At 38.3% G+C, this 21,229-nt stretch overlaps 1 protein-coding gene across 3 annotated transcripts; it reads right to left on the bottom strand.

Annotated features, from left to right (window-relative positions):
• Window positions 1–17,102: 17,102 nt before the first annotated feature.
• On the bottom strand, window positions 17,103–20,193 carry cnga1a (cyclic nucleotide gated channel subunit alpha 1a). 3 transcript variants are annotated; one of them, XM_084402231.1, is made up of 7 exons: window positions 19,993–20,193; window positions 19,694–19,870; window positions 19,529–19,582; window positions 19,299–19,451; window positions 19,099–19,203; window positions 18,736–18,842; window positions 17,103–18,661 (listed from the first exon to the last, which is right to left on the bottom strand). In XM_084402231.1, exons 2-7 carry the CDS (start codon window positions 19,843–19,845, stop codon window positions 17,166–17,168), a joined length of 2,067 nt encoding a protein of 688 aa, XP_084258357.1. In that variant the 5' UTR covers window positions 19,846–19,870; window positions 19,993–20,193; the 3' UTR covers window positions 17,103–17,165. The 3 variants fall into 3 exon arrangements, with proteins under 3 accessions (XP_084258357.1, XP_084258356.1, XP_084258358.1); XM_084402230.1 differs by having other exon boundaries at window positions 19,694–19,857; window positions 19,993–20,184; XM_084402232.1 differs by having other exon boundaries at window positions 19,694–19,823; window positions 19,993–20,175.
• Window positions 20,194–21,229: the final 1,036 nt, after the last annotated feature.

Below are 21,229 nucleotides of genomic sequence, written 5' to 3'. Positions count from 1 at the left end.
CTGCCATTGAATAGACTAATTAAAATGACATCATGGGTTTTCTTATCATGCTTATGGAACTGCACTTGCTTGAGCATCGAGGGAGATTCACAATTGCAAGCAATTAGGAAAATTAAGATGAGATCACGTAGCACAGCGTGTTGTTTATTTATTAAGTGAAATCAGTGTGAAAGAGCTTAGGTGGCTCATGAAAGCACCAGGCTTTTCAGTTTTCAATTATCAGACTTTTAAATGTGCAAGAAATCAAACATTTAAAACAATGGAACAAAATGACTTTAAATCTCCATGTCTGAACCTGATGGTAAGTGGTCATTTCCCTCTCACATTGCATTTGAAAAGACAATTTTGTCGTCTGTGGGTTGTGATTTAAATCACTGGCTTCAGTGTCTCAGGTATCCAGTTTCAGTATTGTAGCGTTTATACGCCCACGTATAAATATTATTAATTATTATTCATAACGGAATATGACCAATAATTAATATTTTAATTATTTTTAATTATTTTCAGAATTTACTGTAGCAGAATCAATAGTATGATCATTTTATCAGTTCATCCAATGAACAGAAAGCATAAACAAGTATTAACTCTAGGAAATATAATATCTTCCTGGTCAAGAAAGACTCAATCCCCAGCTAACAATAAATTACGAAGTAAATTAAGGGTAACAGCATAGGTAACTTAAATCGAAGTTCAAGACAATAAATCTGATAAGCACATACACAAGTAATCTCTTTTCAAATACAAACAATACTTTATTGATTATATATAACACATAAGCTAATATCTAACACAAACACACACACACACATTCATACGCGTTGCAGAAAGGGATAGAGTGAGGAAAGAGTGGGTTTAAGAGTGAAAGGATGAAATCTCACGATTCCATATACACTAGACATGACCTGAACGAACCATCAATCATTAATTTAATCCTTCTATCGTTTTAGGCAGGTTATTAAAGTTATATAAATACACCAGTTAAGATTTTAGCCTGCATGGAGGTACTTGCGTATTTGCTTTTGGGGATTCCCTTTTTGTTGCGTGAAAGGGGTTTTCCCGGTCCGTTCGGTCTCCTCGTGCCTGATGTCTGGATCACGTGGTCAGTCACGTGGTGTGCTGGCGGAATGAAAGTCTTTGTTTGAAGCTGGCTTTGCAGAAGAAACGTGGCTCGAAATCTTGTCGCAAAACTTAACTTAGAACCGACACTCACAACGGAAAAGAAATGAAACTAAGAAAAGAAAGGAAATTGAGAGTAGATGATGATGGCTTGAATGAAGCTATTTAACCCATGTTCTTCAGATCTTGATTTGGGTTATTTCGTTTGCGCGTTTACATGGTTCCTATAGAGAGAGAGAGAGCTTCGAGAGCAGCGAGAGAGAGAGCGAGAGAGAGCAGCGAGAGAGAGAGAGCTTTGTTTTTGGGTCTAAGGTTTTAAACTAAAAGTTTGTCCAACCTCCAGGATGAGTTCTGGCCAATTAGACACTGGCTGAATTTAGGAGGTGACGTTCTTTTCAGTTCTGATCGTAAATCATGCTTATCTGTGCTCTCCTTACTAACAGAGAGAACAGGGGCCACAGTTTAGACATGATTTCTAATTAAAAGAAGATCAAAACATATTACACCGATATCATTCAAGCCATCTTGCTAGTTGTGTTCGTAAGATAGCATTGATATGAAACAGTACACACTTTCATTCATTCACTCCTTCTAATAGTTAATATAATAACTATTACCTGAATTAAATGGGATCAAAACATATTATCTTATTAAAATATACATATAAGTGGTGGAAACAACCCAGGATTAGGTAGTTGCATGATTGTTTGATCATGAGTCCATTGAAAATTGTTCTTGAATGATTTTATGTATAGTTATTGATAAGAATCAGTTCTCTGGTGAAGAGACAGAACTCTGTTTGTTCAGAGGTCTTAATGATGAGGGGTTCAGGAATGTTGTCGGGGGTTTCAGTAACATCTGCTGGTGTCGATTCTTCTTCTAAAGGGTCTTTTGCAGACTCTCTGGCACCGGGATGGGTGACTTATGGCTCTGGTCTTGGTGATTTGACTCTGGAATGTGCGGACACTGTCTTTATCTTAACCAGTCCTGGTAGGCCATAACGCTAGCCATTGACCAGTGATGTGTTAGTGCCGGGGGCTCCTTCAATTAGTCAGACCGGTGATGATCATGAGACGTTCTGAACAAATCTTCCCCCCTCAGTCATCGAGAAGTAGAGAATTTGAATTAATATTCAAAAAGAAGATTAGTTGGTGGTTGCTTTCTACCCATTGTCGCTACATATCCCCCCTCGGTCAATGATGTGTTGAGTAGAAGACATCGGTGAACGCTGGAGAAATGGGTAGAGGAAGCAAACACACACAGCAAACAACAAGACAACACCTCCATGACTGGTCACTTTACTGGTGCAGGACATTAGATTACCTAGGCATAAACAGGTTCACTCTCTCAATGTAGTTAATCACGTTGAATAAAGTTTAGTTCAATCTTAGGACCGTTATCCTAGTTCGTTTTGGGACGGTGATTAATCAATTTTGTGATTAAATTTGATTTGTTTGTTTTATTCTCTTCTAAATTGTTCTAGGTTTGGACCAATTTACCTTTCAATTTGTGATACGAATGATGCAGGGAGTTCTCTGGCTCACATTCGTTTTAAGGTGACTTACAAATATTAGGCGTGGTGTGTCAATCCTATTATTGCGACCTTGACCCTTATAGGGTGGACAGGCATTTTACCTAATAAAAGAAGAAGGAAAGGAAGGAGGAGGTAAAACAAAACAAAGCAGTTGAGTGTTCCTGGTATGACTTATAACTACTGTTGCGCAGCTAAGGTGTCAGGTGTCACGATGTAATGAGAGGTGTTCTCAGGTGTACTTGTTGGATGGGTAGTTACCATGTTTCCTATGGTAAGTGTAGCTACGTTGTTAAGCTAGTTTCTGAAGTTAGTTTTTACCTGTGGGAGAAAACATGTTTGTTGCGTGTTTTGCACGGTAGAGGTGGTTAACTTCTATATGTTAGTGAGTATGTTAGGGGTGTTGTGTAGTGTATGCATGTATGCATGCATGTATGTATGTATGTATGTATGGTCAGATCTGTTTCAGTCTGTTTTGCTCCCCCCTTTGCTTGATGGCTTAGCTTTGATGAGCTTGTTGCCTCTTTGCCTTGGAGAAAGGATCTTCTGTGATCTGCTGGGGGTCAAACCAGTAAGGCAGGAAGTTCTCTGGCAGACATGGGGAGGTAGTTTGGCATGGATGCGTGAAGCTGTAGTGCGAAACTTGGTCTCCGTTGTTGCATTCCTCCGATGATGCCTTCTGGTTGTGACAGCCTTTCTGATCTTCTGTGCTTACTGTTGTTGCTGTAGCACACACATGGTTCTTGAGTTGGAGCTCGTTTGGTGGTTTCTTTATGAGTGATGGGTAACCAGGATGGTGTTTTCTGGTACCTCTGGGTGTTTGTCAGTGGTTGACTGTGAGAGACCACTTTGTTCTGTGTTGTTGTAGAACAAGTGGTTGTCATCTTCATTATGAAGGTGTATCAGATGAGTCGTGGGTCTTCCGTTCCATCGCTAGTCATAGCAAATTTGACTCATCTTGTTGGTCATCCGTGTTCAGCCTGCTTTCTAGGAACACTTCCCGTTGCCTCATTAGTGGTTCCATGTCTTTTCCATGCGGTTGGTGTGGTAGCTGTCATCGGCATGGGAGTCACGTTCTCTGTGCTTCTTACGAAGAACTGTGGTGTTGTCATGCCACTGGTTGTCTTCCAGTGCAAGGCTTGTGTCTTGGCTGAAGGAGTTTGAAATTGTGGATGTTTTCAAACCTTTCTTTGAGGACATCTTCTGTTTGATGTGGGCCTTGTGTGTCAGGTCACGCAGCTGTTGAATTGTCATTGTGTCTGCACAGGCCTCGAGACCAAGATAATAACTCAATCCGGGGTGCAGATTTCTCAGGAAGAGGTTTTTGAAATTCACATCCTCTTCATGTTCAGGTGAGTTATGTGCACCAAAGAAGGCTTGTCGAAAACGGTGGTAGTAGGCTTGAGGAGTCTCTTGCCGACCTTGTTTAGTTTCCAAAGCGATTAACACACCATGTTCCGACTCTGGGCCTGTGAATTCTTTAATCAGTGTCTCACATAGCAGCTGGTAGTTTGACTTGACATGAGCAGGTTGTCGGTCTAGGAAGCTTCGTACCTTTGGAGTGGATGTCGATCTGAGGAGGTAGAACCTGTCTCTGTCAGTCACATGTGGTCTCACCTCTAGGTGAAAGTTGATATCTCGGATGTGGGCCTGGATGTCTGGGCCCTCCGTGGAGTTCAGGTTGAACTGAGTGATACTCTTAACCAGCTGGTTGAGATCTTTACAGGTCATCCCCTGTGCAGCTTTGGAGTCTGCCTGAATGAGCTCTCTTTGTTTGTTGGCAGTGAACAGTTCTGTGGTGAAGGCTGGTGACCTTTCGGGTTGTGGCCATTCACTTCTTTCACTGTATGCCAGTTCTTGGATGGAGGACTCTGTTCTGCTCAGCAGTGGTGATGCTGAGGGAGGTCTCTCCCTTCTTGGCTCTGGTTTCTGTTTGAAAATGTGCTGGAGTTCATCTCTGACCGCGTAGAGCTCGTTGTTGACGTCATCTCGCTGTTGGGTCAGATGGTCGATTTCAGCACTGCACCTTTCCAGGTGGTCTTTCAGAGCAATGATCTTAGAGTTCTTGACTTTAATGTCAGCTTTAGCTTTCTCTAGCTGGTGTTCAGCAGACTGGAGTTGGTTTACCAGGTGCTTCTGGACAGTCTTTAATTCTTGTTTGTCACGTTCAGTGACTGCAAGGGCTTCTTGGAGCTTGTAAACTTGCTTCTTTGTTTCTTGCTTCACTTTGTCGGGCACTTCGAGTTCGACTTGAGCTTTCACTTTGAGCTGGTCAGTGCAGAGTTGAGTGTGCATCAGCTCTCTCAGGAACTCAGTGGTCTGAAGCTTGAAGTCGTCCTGGACTTTCACTTCCAGCTTGTCTATGCGGCTCTGGGCACGTGTCAGCTCCTCCTGAAGGTGGGTGATGTGCTTGTCGCTTAGTGTCAGCTGGGCTGTGAAGGCATTGCTTAGGGAACAGATAATCTTGGTTAGTTCCGCGTGGTTGTGGTTCTGATTCTGGCTTGAATCATGTGTCAGGAATCTTCTCAGCGTTATGATTATTATTAAAAATAATAACAGTTCAAATGTCTTTGGTGTGAGGCAGTCTGCAATGCCTCCGAGCCAGGCGTCCACGTCAGTGGGGTTTGTTGTCCACGACATGTTGGCACGCTGGGGTGAAGAGACTGACACAGATCTGTGTGGGGTGTAAGCCTATATGTGGTTGAACAGCTAAGTGTCGTTTCAGTGACTGTACAACAATAGTGAAGTGTTGTAATGTCTAAGTGTTGGTCTCAGTGTAGACAGGTAGGTTAGTGATGTGGAAACTTTGTCACTCAACTAAGTGAGGGAAAGAGAGAAAAAGGTTAAAACAAATCTCAATTGAAAGGATTTTTTTTTTTTTGAAAAGCTGGTTTAAACTCGTGATGTGTCACTCAACTTTTTCCGAGTTTTACAGGATTGACACCACACACCGTCAGTTGGACCGCTTACAGCTGGGATGCTATGAAGGCGACGGTTGCTCAACACTGGTCTCTGTTAATTGATCTTGGATAAGATGTTAAATTGTAAATTGCGTTTACAAAGACAGAGAGAGTATGGAGAACAAGAGAGGGTTTGATTACAAATCAAATACCTAATAATTGTTTTCTTTGGAAAAATTATCTTTCTCTTTCTTTAGACTCGATTGATGGTTCTTCCAGGTTTGTTTCCTACAAATGTGAAGGATGGGAAATCAGGACAGAACAGGAAGGATGTAAGAAGGAAAGGAGGGAAGGAGATTGGATCCACAAATGGCTCTGGAGCCTTTGTCGAACTACAAGTATAGAATTGATAGTTGCCAACCAACTAAACATTCAAAAATAAAGCTTTGTAAAGAGAGGGTTATCTCTGATTTATTTGAAACTTGTAGTGAGATACCAATGTCTCCTATTGAGGCCCAGGTGTGTCGCTCCACAGCGACAAAAAGAGGTAAATGGGTAAAATAGAATGGTTAAGTTTATAACCACAACTTGAGAAGGAGGTTACAACGCAATAACAATAAATGAGCAAGTAGGAGTCTAACAATATTTGAAATAGGGAAATGTGGGTTGAATAAGTTTACTTAACTTTCAAAGTTCAAAACGTATTCACCTTAAGTGATTAAATCTAAAAGAGTAATTTAGAAATTATGAAAATTATGAAATTAGATTTATCAAAAATAAATCTAGAAATCATTAGAAATTACCTGTTTAGAAAAATAGATTTTCAATTTTAATTTCTTTTTAAATCAAATTAGAATTTGACAATTAATAATCATAAACCAGTATTTTCTTTTTCAAGTAAAATGCAGGTAAACGAAATTAATAATTGCAAACGAAATTTCCTTTTCACTGAAAATATGGGTAATTAAAACATTAGACAGGTAAAATAAGAAAGAAGAAAAGACCAACAGGTGTAAAAATCAAGGTGTTTAAATGGTTAAATCACTTTAACGTTGTTCAAACAGACACTGTATTTAACCACTGATGTTAATACAAATGACAAACGTAAATAATGCTTAAGGCTTTAGCATATAGGCCTCACTGTAAACAACTGCCTAGGTTAGGTTAGCTTAGCCAAGGGTTAGCAGCTAGCTTAGCCACCAAAGGGTTTGTTTACACTGTGGTCAGGGCTTTGCTGTGGCTCTGATCATGCGAGGGTCAGAGTTCCCCCGGAAGCGTTGGTTAAGACTTCCGTGTCACGATTGTAACTATGGCGACAAAACAACGCTAGTGGGCAAACATGTGAATTGCAGTTTGTAAACAGTAATGCATGTTACATGAAATGTCGGCACATTTCAACAATGTTCAAAGAATATGCACGTCGATCATATTACGTGAAATGTCGGCGCATTTCAAAAATACAAATAAAGGACACCACTCGTAGTTTTTACGACGTGGGGCTTCACTCAGTTGTTTAAGAGTGAGATTAACTTTAAAGGGCAGCTTTGCGCTGTAATAGATGGAACAATAGCGATCTCGGCGGATCGTCTCTGTGCAATGTTATCTGAGCACACAAAAACAACAGGGTTCCTAACTGTTGGTTAAGTTTCAACGTCAAGCTTTACTTGAACACAACTTTAAATAATTCCTATTCAACTACACTCGGACATACGCAGTGTTTACGCGAGAATTAATTGAACTGACACAGATAAGCTTATAGTTTATCACGGGGATTGCCGTGGGACACGCACGGACAACCTGAGAAATAAAGACTAATCTGTGAGGAGAATATTCGTCCTTGCAGTGGAACACGCACTGAGTGACAATCAGATAAATAAGGAACGTTAGACGAGGAACACGCTCATCCGTCCTTTACATGGTTATTTTAATTACTGCAGTTTTAATTTCATTCAGCTCTCTGACTGATACAAACACACATAACGTTATAGCTATTTGAAAGACTCTGGAACACGCAGACGTCTTAAGCTATAAGTATTTCAGAAATTGAGGGACACGCTCAATCCTTACCTTATCATTGTGTGAGATCTTATATCTTGGGTTATTTTACTGCAGTTTAAAATAAAATAAAAATAGGCAGGCAGCCTAGACTAGAGTAACAGCTCTCTCTGTGTATTCACATTCATTCAAACAGGGCGCGCGGCGCTCGCTGCATACGTCATACACACAGACTCGGAGGTTCGGATCTCTCCTCCGCATACTATGAAAATATAATTACTTCGTATATGCTTACAATTTAGGTTAAACTTCCCGCATTCTTCTCCACCATTTAAATGTAGCGTTTATACGCCCACGTATAAATATTATTAATTATTATTCATAACGGAATATGACCAATAATTAATATTTTAATTATTTTTAATTATTTTCAGAATTTACTGTAGCAGAATCAATAGTATGATCATTTTATCAGTTCATCCAATGAACAGAAAGCATAAACAAGTATTAACTCTAGGAAATATAATATCTTCCTGGTCAAGAAAGACTCAATCCCCAGCTAACAATAAATTACGAAGTAAATTAAGGGTAACAGCATAGGTAACTTAAATCGAAGTTCAAGACAATAAATCTGATAAGCACATACACAAGTAATCTCTTTTCAAATACAAACAATACTTTATTGATTATATATAACACATAAGCTAATATCTAACACAAACACACACACACACATTCATACGCGTTGCAGAAAGGGATAGAGTGAGGAAAGAGTGGGTTTAAGAGTGAAAGGATGAAATTTCACGATTCCATATACACTAGACATGACCTGAACGAACCATCAATCATTAATTTAATCCTTCTATCGTTTTAGGCAGGTTATTAAAGTTATATAAATACACCAGTTAAGATTTTAGCCTGCATGGAGGTACTTGCGTATTTGCTTTTGGGGATTCCCTTTTTGTTGCGTGAAAGGGGTTTTCCCGGTCCGTTCGGTCTCCTCGTGCCTGATGTCTGGATCACGTGGTCAGTCACGTGGTGTGCTGGCGGAATGAAAGTCTTTGTTTGAAGCTGGCTTTGCAGAAGAAACGTGGCTCGAAATCTTGTCGCAAAACTTAACTTAGAACCGACACTCACAACGGAAAAGAAATGAAACTAAGAAAAGAAAGGAAATTGAGAGTAGATGATGATGGCTTGAATGAAGCTATTTAACCCATGTTCTTCAGATCTTGATTTGGGTTATTTCGTTTGCGCGTTTACATGGTTCCTATAGAGAGAGAGAGAGCTTCGAGAGCAGCGAGAGAGAGAGCGAGAGAGAGCAGCGAGAGAGAGAGAGCTTTGTTTTTGGGTCTAAGGTTTTAAACTAAAAGTTTGTCCAACCTCCAGGATGAGTTCTGGCCAATTAGACACTGGCTGAATTTAGGAGGTGACGTTCTTTTCAGTTCTGATCGTAAATCATGCTTATCTGTGCTCTCCTTACTAACAGAGAGAACAGGGGCCACAGTTTAGACATGATTTCTAATTAAAAGAAGATCAAAACATATTACACCGATATCATTCAAGCCATCTTGCTAGTTGTGTTCGTAAGATAGCATTGATATGAAACAGTACACACTTTCATTCATTCACTCCTTCTAATAGTTAATATAATAACTATTACCTGAATTAAATGGGATCAAAACATATTATCTTATTAAAATATACATATAAGTGGTGGAAACAACCCAGGATTAGGTAGTTGCATGATTGTTTGATCATGAGTCCATTGAAAATTGTTCTTGAATGATTTTATGTATAGTTATTGATAAGAATCAGTTCTCTGGTGAAGAGACAGAACTCTGTTTGTTCAGAGGTCTTAATGATGAGGGGTTCAGGAATGTTGTCGGGGGTTTCAGTAACATCTGCTGGTGTCGATTCTTCTTCTAAAGGGTCTTTTGCAGACTCTCTGGCACCGGCATGGGTGACTTATGGCTCTGGTCTTGGTGATTTGACTCTGGAATGTGCGGACACTGTCTTTATCTTAACCAGTCCTGGTAGGCCATAACGCTAGCCATTGACCAGTGATGTGTTAGTGCCGGGGGCTCCTTCAATTAGTCAGACCGGTGATGATCATGAGACGTTCTGAACAAATCTTCCCCCCTCAGTCATCGAGAAGTAGAGAATTTGAATTAATATTCAAAAAGAAGATTAGTTGGTGGTTGCTTTCTACCCATTGTCGCTACAGTATCTATGCAGATACAGGGTAAGAGCCTATTTGACAAGTAATCACTTGGATCAAGTGGAGGAAATTTTCTGTCCATAATTCTGACCGCAGTCTCCATATACAAACAATGGAGGTATAATGGGCATTTATGCTGACTTTCAAGTGGTACAAGAGCCTATAGGCGAAGCAGGCAATCACTTAACACTTCAGTCAGGATCTAAACACACATGGACCTCAACGTTTAGCATACGAACTCACAGGAGATGAAAGCAATAAAGAGAAAATCTGCAAACAGTTAAACAAAAAAAATAGTAACACAGTAATCTGCATAATTTATACAGCCCCCTATCACCATGCAAAACTATCAGTTTCCTTGCTCAAAAGTGCTCGCACTCAACAGAAACAAATATTATGTGTAGCTATTTAAAGCATTTAAAATATTTAAAGTGCTTTTTAAAGCACTTTTGCATTGCAGAAACAGACACTTGTCAAAGGATACATTTTGTGGTGATTTTTTTAAAAACAGTATGGGGAACAAACCCAGACACTCTCGACGAGATGCAAAGAAGTCAAGGGAAAATAGTTAGTCATTAAACCAAACTAGCTTATCTGGAAGGATCTGGTTTATAGTTACAAGTAAAAACTAGAGGTTTTTTTTTTTTACTAGTAGTTGATATATTTTTTATACCACTTTTTTTTTTTTAAAGGGATGTGTTTGTATGTATATACCTGGTTTAATTTATATAGTTTTATTTATACATTATTTCTTTTTTCTACATCACGGTAGAAAGAAAATGTTCTGCAAAATCTGTTTTTTAAATGAAAGGAATAATCAGTTTTATACATAAATAAACATTTACATACACACTGAAAAAAAAAATGATTGAAGTTGTAAATAAAACAAAAAGATTATTGGTTTTACAAGAAAATATTATTTTAGTCCACTTAAAAATGTCACATTTAATTCAATGTGTTTCTTTGTAATTATTTGTGAAATGTGAAAGTAAAGTAAATATTTATCCATAAATATATGTCCATACGTTTTCAGTGCATAATTATATATACATTTAGTATGTACAGTGTGATTTCACTCATCACACTGCAGTGGTTCTATGCATATTTGTAAGTTACAGCAATTTTTATACCGGCGGGCCCATTTTAATGACCTCCCCTGGTTCCCCAGGAACCCACAGGCTGGCCCTGAGTGCCACTGTCATAGGATGTCACTTTTCCAATAGGTCAGCTTTCTTCCCTGCCAGAGCATCTCCGGTCAACTGCAAATGCTATTATCGTGAAGTAAATTGTTTAGGAAAAACAATAGCACACCGGCTAACTGGTCAGTTACACACACTAATAGAAAGGGACAGTTAAGTGCTTAAGCATTCTAAGCAACGACGGGAAGTACAAGGAAGAACCAGCTTGTAAGACCAAAATGCAGGTTCCTACATGCTGTGGTGTATCTTTATGCCACCAGACTCCAAACCACCCTGGTGTGAGCTGCCTAAGTGACTTCCATTAACTGCTCAGACCAGAGCATCTGATGACAATACTCAGCGAGATGCAATGTTCCCTACTGATAGACCCTTGTTGTGCCACCATTTATCTTCTCAGAAAAAGCCACCTGTGCTCTCACTGATGCGGTGGGCTGAGTGTCTCTGCATTGACAGGCCAAATGGGATGATAAAATTGCTTGACTGATCACTGGTTCATGTTTGGTGTGAGGTAAACAGACCCTCAATAGTTTAAGTGTGACTTAATGTACAAATCAATCCATCAGATTCCTCTGTCTCAATGATACTGGCTTGCTTTCTTTCTCTCTCTCCTTCCCATAAATCACACATTCAATCATTCATGCATGTTCTAATCTAGCTTTCATTCAAATAACAAAAAGTTGTACCTATGCGTTCATATTCCCAACACTTGTGTAAACAAGTCAATTCAGCAAGTAACTTCTCCTTGAAGGAAAGTCATATGGTCCTTTTCGATTTGCCTCTAAAAGTGACAGACTAATTCTAATTAATTAAACGCGTAGCTCCAGCTGCTCAAGCGACGAAACGGTTGAGGACCCTTTTCATGGCTGACATCACAGGCTTAGCTTTCTTTTTTATCTTGCTTTCCCATGGGAGACATACTTCCACTGTTCTTTCATTTCTTTTTTTTCAGCTCACTTCCTTTTCTCATCACCTCTCTGAGCAAAATACAATAAGTGTCCACATGTGACAGAAATTGTCGGCGAGGAGAACAGGTGGGACTGTTCAAAATGAAAGAATAGATAATATTGAGGCACACACACTGTGACCACTCCACATATAAGAAGGTATCCCCTATCCATAGGATCCCTAATCATTCCTGACTGAATCAAAGGCTTCTTGGAAATGAAACACTGTTAAAAAAGATGTCTCAAAATGAAAAAAAGACCTAAGATTTTACAAAACTGACAGATGCATACCTGTAGAATTGTAATCGCATTATCAATAATGCAGCCAAAGGAAAATTGAAGGATGCCAGAAGAAGGAAAACATCATGATTAAAAGCAGGTCTGTACAAACTGCCATGAAAAAAGGTGTAGGCAGAGCTACAGCCATTACAGCCTGAGCAATTGATTTTTTTTCTTCTTTTTTTTTTCGAATGTCAAAAGTCTGCCTCTTCAAATCTTTGCATCTTAAAACCACTTATCTGAGTGCATGCCATTAAACTAAAAATTCAGATTTGAAATGTACTAAAATTGCCTGGGGATGTTTTGAGAATTCAAGTAATGTTAAATGGGTGATTCTTAGACTATGGGCACTTTTATGTACTTTGGTCATATTTTTAAAAATACATACAATTTTGGACAAAATCCTCTTTCTTTTTCAAACTAACAATAAAACCTCCTTAAAAACTTTTTACTACCTTTCTATTATGATTTTTTCATACTTTTCAACATCCTTATAGGTGTCAAAATCACTGTTTTCTCCTTGTCGCACACCCAGACTTTTTAACTTCAACAATGAAAATACAGTTTAAATGTATGACTTATCGGGTAACTAGTAATATACCTAAATTAAGCACTAGTAAAAATAATTAAAATATATTATAGTATTTAATGTGAGACCACCATCAATATTACTTTTTATACAAAATATAGCTGTCGCACAGTATTGGTTTCATTTCCACCACAACACTGTAATGTCCCTTTAAAAAGTTTGTGTGAAAGATTGTTTAGGTGGTTTATATGGAAATGTTCAGAGACATCAGAGCACATGTTGGACATGGAGGTAATTTTAAATTTTCATCAAGAACAAAATAAGAAAAATCAAGGTAAATATTGCTTGATCAGTTAATATATTTATTCTACGTCATTTCCAAACATGCTGTACCTTCAAGGGTGTTTTTAAAAAGTTAAAAAATGTAAGTTAAATAAGAGTATTTTATATACATGAAATGCTAAGTTTTAATTCAAAGCTAATCAGTGAAGCTATCTTCCATTTTTTCACAAAAAAAAACACAGAAATGTCATTTCCACCACAGTCATTTCCAACACACTGCCCTCTGTGGTGGAATGACAGCATGTGGTGAAAACATGCTGTACCTTCAAGGGTGTTTTTAAAAAGTATTTTTTTTTTACGTTAAATAAGAATGTTTTGCATGCATGAAATGCTGAGTATTAATTCAAAGCTGATCAGTGAAGCTATCTTCCATTTTTTCACAAAAAACTACAGAAATGTCATTTCCACCACACTGCCCTCTGTGGTGGAAATGACAGCATGTGGTGGAAATGACATTTATGATTACAAAGTACAATTGATACAGATTGCAAGAGTAGATTGACTTTGTGAATTGATTTTACTGAGTCTGATGAGTTTAAGAGTTTTTCAAATAAATATTTCTCTAAATATTACTGTTTCTCTACATTCACGTTAATTCATTGTCATTTCCACCACCACCCTGTCATTTCCATCACCACACACATTTTTTAAAAACATTTAAAAAGTTTTCATCACACATTAAAAATGTATCCACAATTTACGAGATCATGCTCTACTTAATATAAAAATTCAAGTTATTTATTTTCTAATAAGTTCTTGCCCAAACCAATGTGTGGCAGGTGTACAGTTCACCATTTGGTCCTTAGGGCAGTTAATTTATCTCATTGACAAATGTATAATTATTGTACATTGTGGAAAAACTGATAAAACTAGTTATGAAAATTATCTTAGACAATTCTTGACTGGCATAAGTTGTTCTTTTTTTTAAATAACAGCTGTATAGAGATGTGGTGGAAATGACATTTGTTCATTGCAGGTCGGAAAAAATGTAAAATATTAACAATTTCTCTTATAATCTAAGTTTGTCCTCTTACAGACCTTAAAACTAGACAAATTATTTAAACTTATGAGACTGTGTTACGTGACTTTTGAACAAGTTTTTTTTATTCAACTTCACAAGCCTAAAAGTGCCCCTAGTTGAAGAAACGCCCAAATATGTATTTTTGAATGCACGTGTTACCTTTTTTTCTATCTCAGCATAAAGTGAATAATGAAGCACTTCACAGGCTGCTTATCAACACTCAAACGGTTATTCATGGTTTCTTCTTGTGATCTGGAAACCGATCAAGGTATGCCATGATGAAGGACGCATCATTTAAATGCACCACGTGGATCCGACAAAGGAGGAGAAAGGATGCATTCAGAGGAGCTAGGAGAAAGTATAAACACGTCAGGGTTGTCAGGTCTGCATAACAAAACTAGCCCAATGTTATAAGGCTATCATAACTCTAAACATCTAAAATGCATATTTTACAGTCATTGTTGTGTGTTAACATCAACTTTAATGTCAGAATAGACACATTCTGTAACAAAATTACGTCAAAATACCCCTCTCTGCAAATATTCTCGTAAACACAGTCGGTTATGTCTTAAGTGAACATAAACAGTTGAGAAAGAAATCGTAAGTGTATCATCATGGATCTGTGCAATGTGTGCATTAGGTCTTAAAGTGACATCAGCCAATAAATACCTGCTGCTCAATGTTAATCAAACAACAAAACACAGCTTTCACAAAGATTAATCTAAATTTAATTTATACAGTGAACACTATAGTGTTATTTTACATTCTGTATCTGAATACTAGTTAGACCTTACTTTATTTAGAGCAATTGTTTTTTTCTTGTTTTTTTTCTTGCTGATTTGAAAAATAATCCGTCACTCAAAAACCGTAATATGATCCGAGCTGTGAGTTTTGTGATCCGTTGAACCACTAGCTTAATCATGAACAACTGTTTTCATAAAGGAGTTTTCAAGAACTTAAAGGCTCCTCACAAGTATTCCTCCCTCTCAAAACACATTGAACTTACCTTTGCGGAAGTCTTTTTTCCTTTTCCTTTTTCGAAACACATTTTCGCCCCCTTCACGTGTCTCAAAAGCTTCTATAAACAGTTATACTTGCTTGTTGAACATTTTTAGTGAATATTATAATTGTCACGTTCAAAACAAAACTTGCGATTTTTTTTTTACCCCATTCAAACACGTTTCAACAACAACAAAAAATATAGGTTTAGGTTTAGTGCATGGCTCCATAAAAGACGACATAACTTCATGTGTGTTTATACTGTCATTTTCAGGTTTTGAAGAGGTAAGGGTCATTAATCTTTGGTCCTCTGCTGCACCCTTGTGCCCATCAAGCAGACTACTTGGTAAGACCTCAAATGTCTGTTTTCAAAAATATTATTTGATTCATAACACCTTTTAAAATTGGTTGTTCCAGTCTTGGATGCTGACTGGTCAGACTCAGTATAGTGCGACAATTTGCATCTTTAATATTTTTATTATCAGGAAACCATTTACCAAAACCCAAAAGGGACGGAATTCACAGTATTCTCAATATAGCACACCCTAAACAGTTGTCTAAAATATATATATATATATTAAACAATATTGAACAATGCTACTGATTTGAGAGCTCCCAGTATTCATTGCCACATTGTTGTGTCATGTAGTCTTAGTGTTAAACATGTGAAGTTACTGTTCGGAATAAATACGAGGTCTTTGAAGATATACGGTGTCGTGCTTACTCACAAGACCTAACACACATGAATAAATAATGTTGTGTTCTGTTAGCAGTTCTGTTAGCAGGATTTATTTAAGCTGCTGTTATTTTGTTGTCACTGTTATGTTATCTATTAGTGTGTGGTGATGTTCAGAGCACATCTATTTGAAGGTATTGCAAGGATGTTTTTTTAGAGTTGTGCTTATGAAAAGGTTTACTTTATAAAAAAAAAAAATCAAATATATTTCAGAAAGGAATACAAATTAAAACTGGTATTGCTAATTGACCATTTGCTGGACAAGAAATCTGTAGTTGCCTTTACAAGAATTTATTGGCTGCACAAGACAGAATGAACAAAGTCAAATTGGCTAAACAAATTAGTGTTACTATAAGAACAAGATTTAAAGGGATAGTTCACTTTGAAATTAATTTTTGATATGTTTTAGCTTGCCTCAAGGGCATCCAAGATGTAGGTGTCTTTGTTTCCGCAGTAGTTTCAATTTTGATATTTTTAGGTCAAACCGTTCTTGTCTGTCAGTCATATAATGCAGGTCGATGGTCACTGGCTCAAAACACAAGCACAGAGTCCAAATTAAAACAATTCCCCACGTCCAAATGAAACAATTCCCCATCATAAGTACACATTGATGGCCTAAGACACGAAACGAGCGGTTTGTGTGAGAAAACGAATAGTATTTATATCGTTGTTATCTCTTGAAAACAGCACACGTCCAAATGATCTGACGGCGCGGGCGGGTATAGATTCTATTATATACATAGATGTCGCCTTGGCTACGGTTTCGTTCCAATGAACTGCAGTAGCGAATGCGACATCTAGTGTATACATCTATACCCGCCAGCGGGCGGGTATAGATATATACACTAGATGTCGCTTGGCTACGGTTTAGTTCCAATGAACTGCAGTAGCCAAGGCGACATCTATGTATATATCTATACCCGCCCGCGCCGTCAGATCATTTGGACGTGTGCTGTTTTCAAGAGATAACAACGATATAAATACTGTTTGTTTTCTCACACAAACCGCTCGTTTCGTGTCTTAGGCCATCAATGTGTACTTATGATGGGGAATTGTTTCATTTGGACGATGGGGAATTGTTTTAATTTGGACTCTGTGCTTGTGTTTTGAGCCAGTGACCATAGACCTGCATTATATGACTGACAGACAAGAACGGTTTGACCTAAAAATATCAAAATTGAAACTACTGCGGAAACAAAGACATCTACATCTTGGATGCCCTTGAGGTAAGCTAAAACATATAAAAAATTAATTTCAAAGTGAACTATCCCTTTAAGTTTTTGTTTTTAATTTGAACGTATTTAGTGTTTAGATTTATCTTCATCTGTGAAGTTCATCCAGAGTTATCTTCTTATCCTATGGCTCCTCGTCTTTCTTTTTCTCTTCGGTCACTTCTTCCATCTTTTCCTCCTCTTTTTCTTCCATCTTTTCCTTGTCTTCTTCTACCTTCTCTTTCTCTGGCTCTTCTTCCTTCTTTTCCATCTCCTCCTCTTCATCTTCATCCTCCACCTCTTCCCCAGCAAGGCGCTCTATCTGAACAATTCGCCGTTTGATGTTCTTCTGTGTCTCCTCCTGATCCGCCAGCAGCTTGTTTACCTTGGTCTGCATGATCTGCAGTGTGCTGTAAATTCGGTTTACGCGCTCATCCAAGTCCCTCTCATCTGGCTTTAGTTTGGCAGGGTCAGTCTCAATTAGACCATCCTTCATCAGAATCTGTCTCCCTTTCTCTTCCAGCAATGCTTTAGCCTCGGGATATTCCGTCAGAGCCTCCATCAGATCATCTTTGGACAGGCAGAAGAGGTCTGAGTACCCTATGCTTTTAATATTTGCTGTTCTGCGGTTCCCTGCCTTGCTGCCCTTGATGTTTAGAATGCTGATTTCACCAAAGTAGCTTCCATCGCCAAGGACGACAAATTGAGTGATGCCGTCATCGGCCACCACGGCAAGTTTGCCTTCTTTTATGATGTACATCTCCCGCCCGATATCGCCTTTGCGGCAGATGTAGTCACCAGGACTGAAAACCAGGGGGCGAAGCTTCAACACCAACTCGATCAGCAACCCCGCCTCACAGTCGGCGAAGATCCGCACCTTCATGAGGGTCTCTAAATGCACGTTCATGCCTAACTCTGCCCGTAATTTGTCTGGCAAGTACCTCAACACCTCTCTTTCATTTTGTGCTTTCTTGTTAGTCCACAGGTAGTCAAACCACTTGATGACACGCTCCTCCAGGTCCTTGCTGACATGCCGCGCATGCATGTACTGCTTAATGTTGTCGATCCTGGATTGGAACTGAGCCTGGGCTGCGTTCATATTTGAGATCATTGTAGCAATGTTACCAACAATGGTGGCAAAGATCAAGACGCCCACCAGGAAATCAACTACGTGGAAGAGAAATTCAGAGTCTAGCTCCGGAGATGGCGTCTCTCCGATAGTGGTGAGGGTAAGCGTAGACCAGTACAGGCTGAAGGAATATTTTCGCATGAGTTCTCCGAACTCTGGTTCGTCGAGAGCAGGGTACACCCATGCATCTGATCCGAACCCGATGGACTTGGAGAAGGAGAAGTAGAGGCATGCATTCCAGTGGATGATGATGATGATGTACATGACCAAAGTGCAGATTCGGAAGATGTTGGGGTAGTTGGTCATGGTTTCTGAGATGGTGAAGAACTCAAACATGCGGTTCAGGCGGAGCAACTTGTTTATGCGGATCTCTGGGTAGTCCAAGCCTAAAACGAAGTAGAAGATGTCCGTGGGTAGCATAGAGATGACATCGATGCGGAACTGGGGACTTTCGGTGTACCTCTGGAGAAGGAGCTTTTCATCTTTGACAAGTAAGCCCTGTTCCAGGTACCCTGGTTAAAGAGAAGGTGACATGAAATCATGACACAAATTGAGATCTAATTCTAATTAATGATGTTATATTCACCTGTTCGTGCTCTGAAGGCCATGTCAGCCAAATAAATCAAATCGGAGCTATAGTCCAAGAGGAACCAGATCAGTAGATATTCATGCTGCAGCTCCTCAAAGCTGGCTCTATGCAAAGAGACACAATATAAATACTCTCAAAAGTATTACACCCATTTATCAAGCTTACAAAATGCACCAATTTGATGTATTATGTTGGATTTTGATGCTGAATATATGACCTTCATCATATAGAGCATATGAATGTAAGAGACTAATGGAGATGTAAGGAAGCACACTTCAGAGGTTAAAAAAGGGAACGTCTTCAATTTGTATTCTTCTCTCATCTCCTGGTCTTAATAAAACATGAACTTCTAATTATTACCTTGCAATTATAACTGTCCAGTTGTACATGACAGGAACTGTGATTATAAGCAGCCATTGATAATACAGGAGTCCCGCTGGGTTAATCACAAACACCTCCTTGGGCCTTGAAAAAAACGAAGTTGACATGAGCAATAATCAATGGTGATACTTTAACCTTTTGTAAATCACAGATTAGAAATAAAAGATCCAGATACCAACTTTTCCTTTTCTTTCTCCTTTTCCTTTTCTTTTTCTTTTTCTTTCGCCTTTTCTTTTTCTTTTTCCTTTTCTTTTTCTTTCTCATTTTCTTTTTCTTTTTCTTCCTTTTCTTTCTTCTCTTTTTTTTCTTTCTTCTCTTTCTTTTCTTTTTTGCTACAGAACAACAGAAAGGTTTATACGGTAACAAACGTTAATATATGTCAAATATAAGACCATTGTGCTATACCCACTCTTTTTTCTCCTTCTTTTCCTTTTTCTCCTTTTTCTTTTTCTTCTTGGCTTCCCTATATGGAGAGCAAAGTACACTATTACCTCTAATACACATTCATATAAAATTATATATTATATTATATTATATTATATTATATTATATTGATCTAATGATCTTTGATTACTCCTCATTGTTGTTGCTGTTGTTGATGTTAAAGAAACGTCCTGCACTTGGAGCTGGAATTGTGTCTTCATCGTCCTCCTCTGATTCCACCTCCATTATCGGAGACACTCGGGGAGGGACTGCAAACCCCCCTGATGTAGGTACAATAGTCATGATCCTTTCCCCCTAGAACAATAGGCTGAAGCAGTGATTTACAATTTACATGTCTTTCTATTTGTTAAAAGTCCTGAAAAATTTCTAACATGGACAAAATGATACTATAAGAGGACTAAAATTGCCACAAAGTCATATCAAACTCACCGGCTGTTTTGCTTTAACCTAAATCCTGTCCCATTCTCTCTTGATCAGAAGAATCACAGAGCCTGTCAGAATCACAGACCTTCTGTCTGGTGAAATTAAAGATAGGCTACAATCAAATTACAGCTCGTGTTTTTCAAACGAGGAACTAGCGTGTGGTTCATTTGTTCTGTTGTGCTCTGTAATGATATCTCAGACTTGCATGACCCTGAGAAGGATTTGGAGATTAATGAGAGACTAGAGTGACAAAAACAAAGCCTCCTCCCTGTCTTTTTGAACGGTACATAATTTATACTCCTTCCAATAAAAGCTGAAAGTATGGGTAAAACCCATCATTTATACCATTACACTGAGAATTTTGGCAACCTGTCGTATATTCAAAACTAATTTTTAGGTTCATGTTTAAATTGATTCATCAGAGTGCACCTAGTAAGGCATATGTGAATGACCACATTGGTTTGTGGTGTTTATTTGACTAAGTGTTATTTCATTTTACATATGCTGTCTACACACATTATACTGGTGTCATTTGTGTACATGTGCTTGCTATAGACTGTGAGCCTGTAGAGTAGAGTGAGAGATTTACCTCATGTAGCAACATCTGCCCAGTCAGCAGTCTTCCACAGATCTGCTTTATCCTATTAATACAAACCTCCCAGTCTTAGTTTCACACACAGTCACTCACAGAGAAATAGATGGCCTGTTTTGTTGGATATACAGTATGTAGTTTTTGTTTAATTGAACATTTTATATTTTACCTATGATATATACAAAAGTTCAGATGCAAAAGCCTCTAAGTGCCATCTAAAATTTTCTTGTAGAATGATCATTTTGATCAAGCTTGTATATTTAAGTTCAGTAATTTCACTTAGGCCTAAATGGCAATGAAAATGAATTGTCATTTAAGTGAAATTACTGAACTTATACAAGCTTGATAAAATTGATCATTCTAGAAGAAAATTTCAGATGGCACTTAGAGGCTTTTGCATCTGAACTCTTCATATAATGATGTTCATATAACATAGTTACACACACACACACACACACACACACACACACTCATATGTTTATTTTGCTATACTTGTGAGTACCTCCATAGACATAATTGTTTTAAAGGGATACTCCACTTTTTTCGGAAATATGCTCATTTTACAACTCCCCCAGAGTTAAACAGATGAGTTTTACCGTTTTAGAATCCATTCAGCCGAACTCCGGGTCTGACGGTACCACTTTTAGCATA

The sequence above is a fragment of the Rutilus rutilus genome (genome assembly GCF_951802725.1).
Source record: "Rutilus rutilus genome assembly, chromosome: 2".
Taxonomy (NCBI): Eukaryota; Metazoa; Chordata; class Actinopteri; order Cypriniformes; family Leuciscidae; genus Rutilus; species Rutilus rutilus.
This window is presented reverse-complemented; position numbering and strand designations above follow the sequence as displayed.

Excerpts from the sequence above, each read along its gene's own strand:
- cnga1a (XM_084402231.1), bottom strand. The coding sequence starts at position 19,845 with ATGACTATTGTACCTACATCAGGGGGGTTTGCAGTCCCTCCCCGAGTG. Across the intron at positions 19,583-19,693 it reads AACAGCAACAACAATGAGGA|GGAAGCCAAGAAGAAAAAGA; the intron begins GTAATCAAAGAT and ends CTCTCCATATAG. Across the intron at positions 18,843-19,098 it reads TGGACAGTTATAATTGCAAG|AGCCAGCTTTGAGGAGCTGC; the intron begins GTAATAATTAGA and ends CTCTTTGCATAG.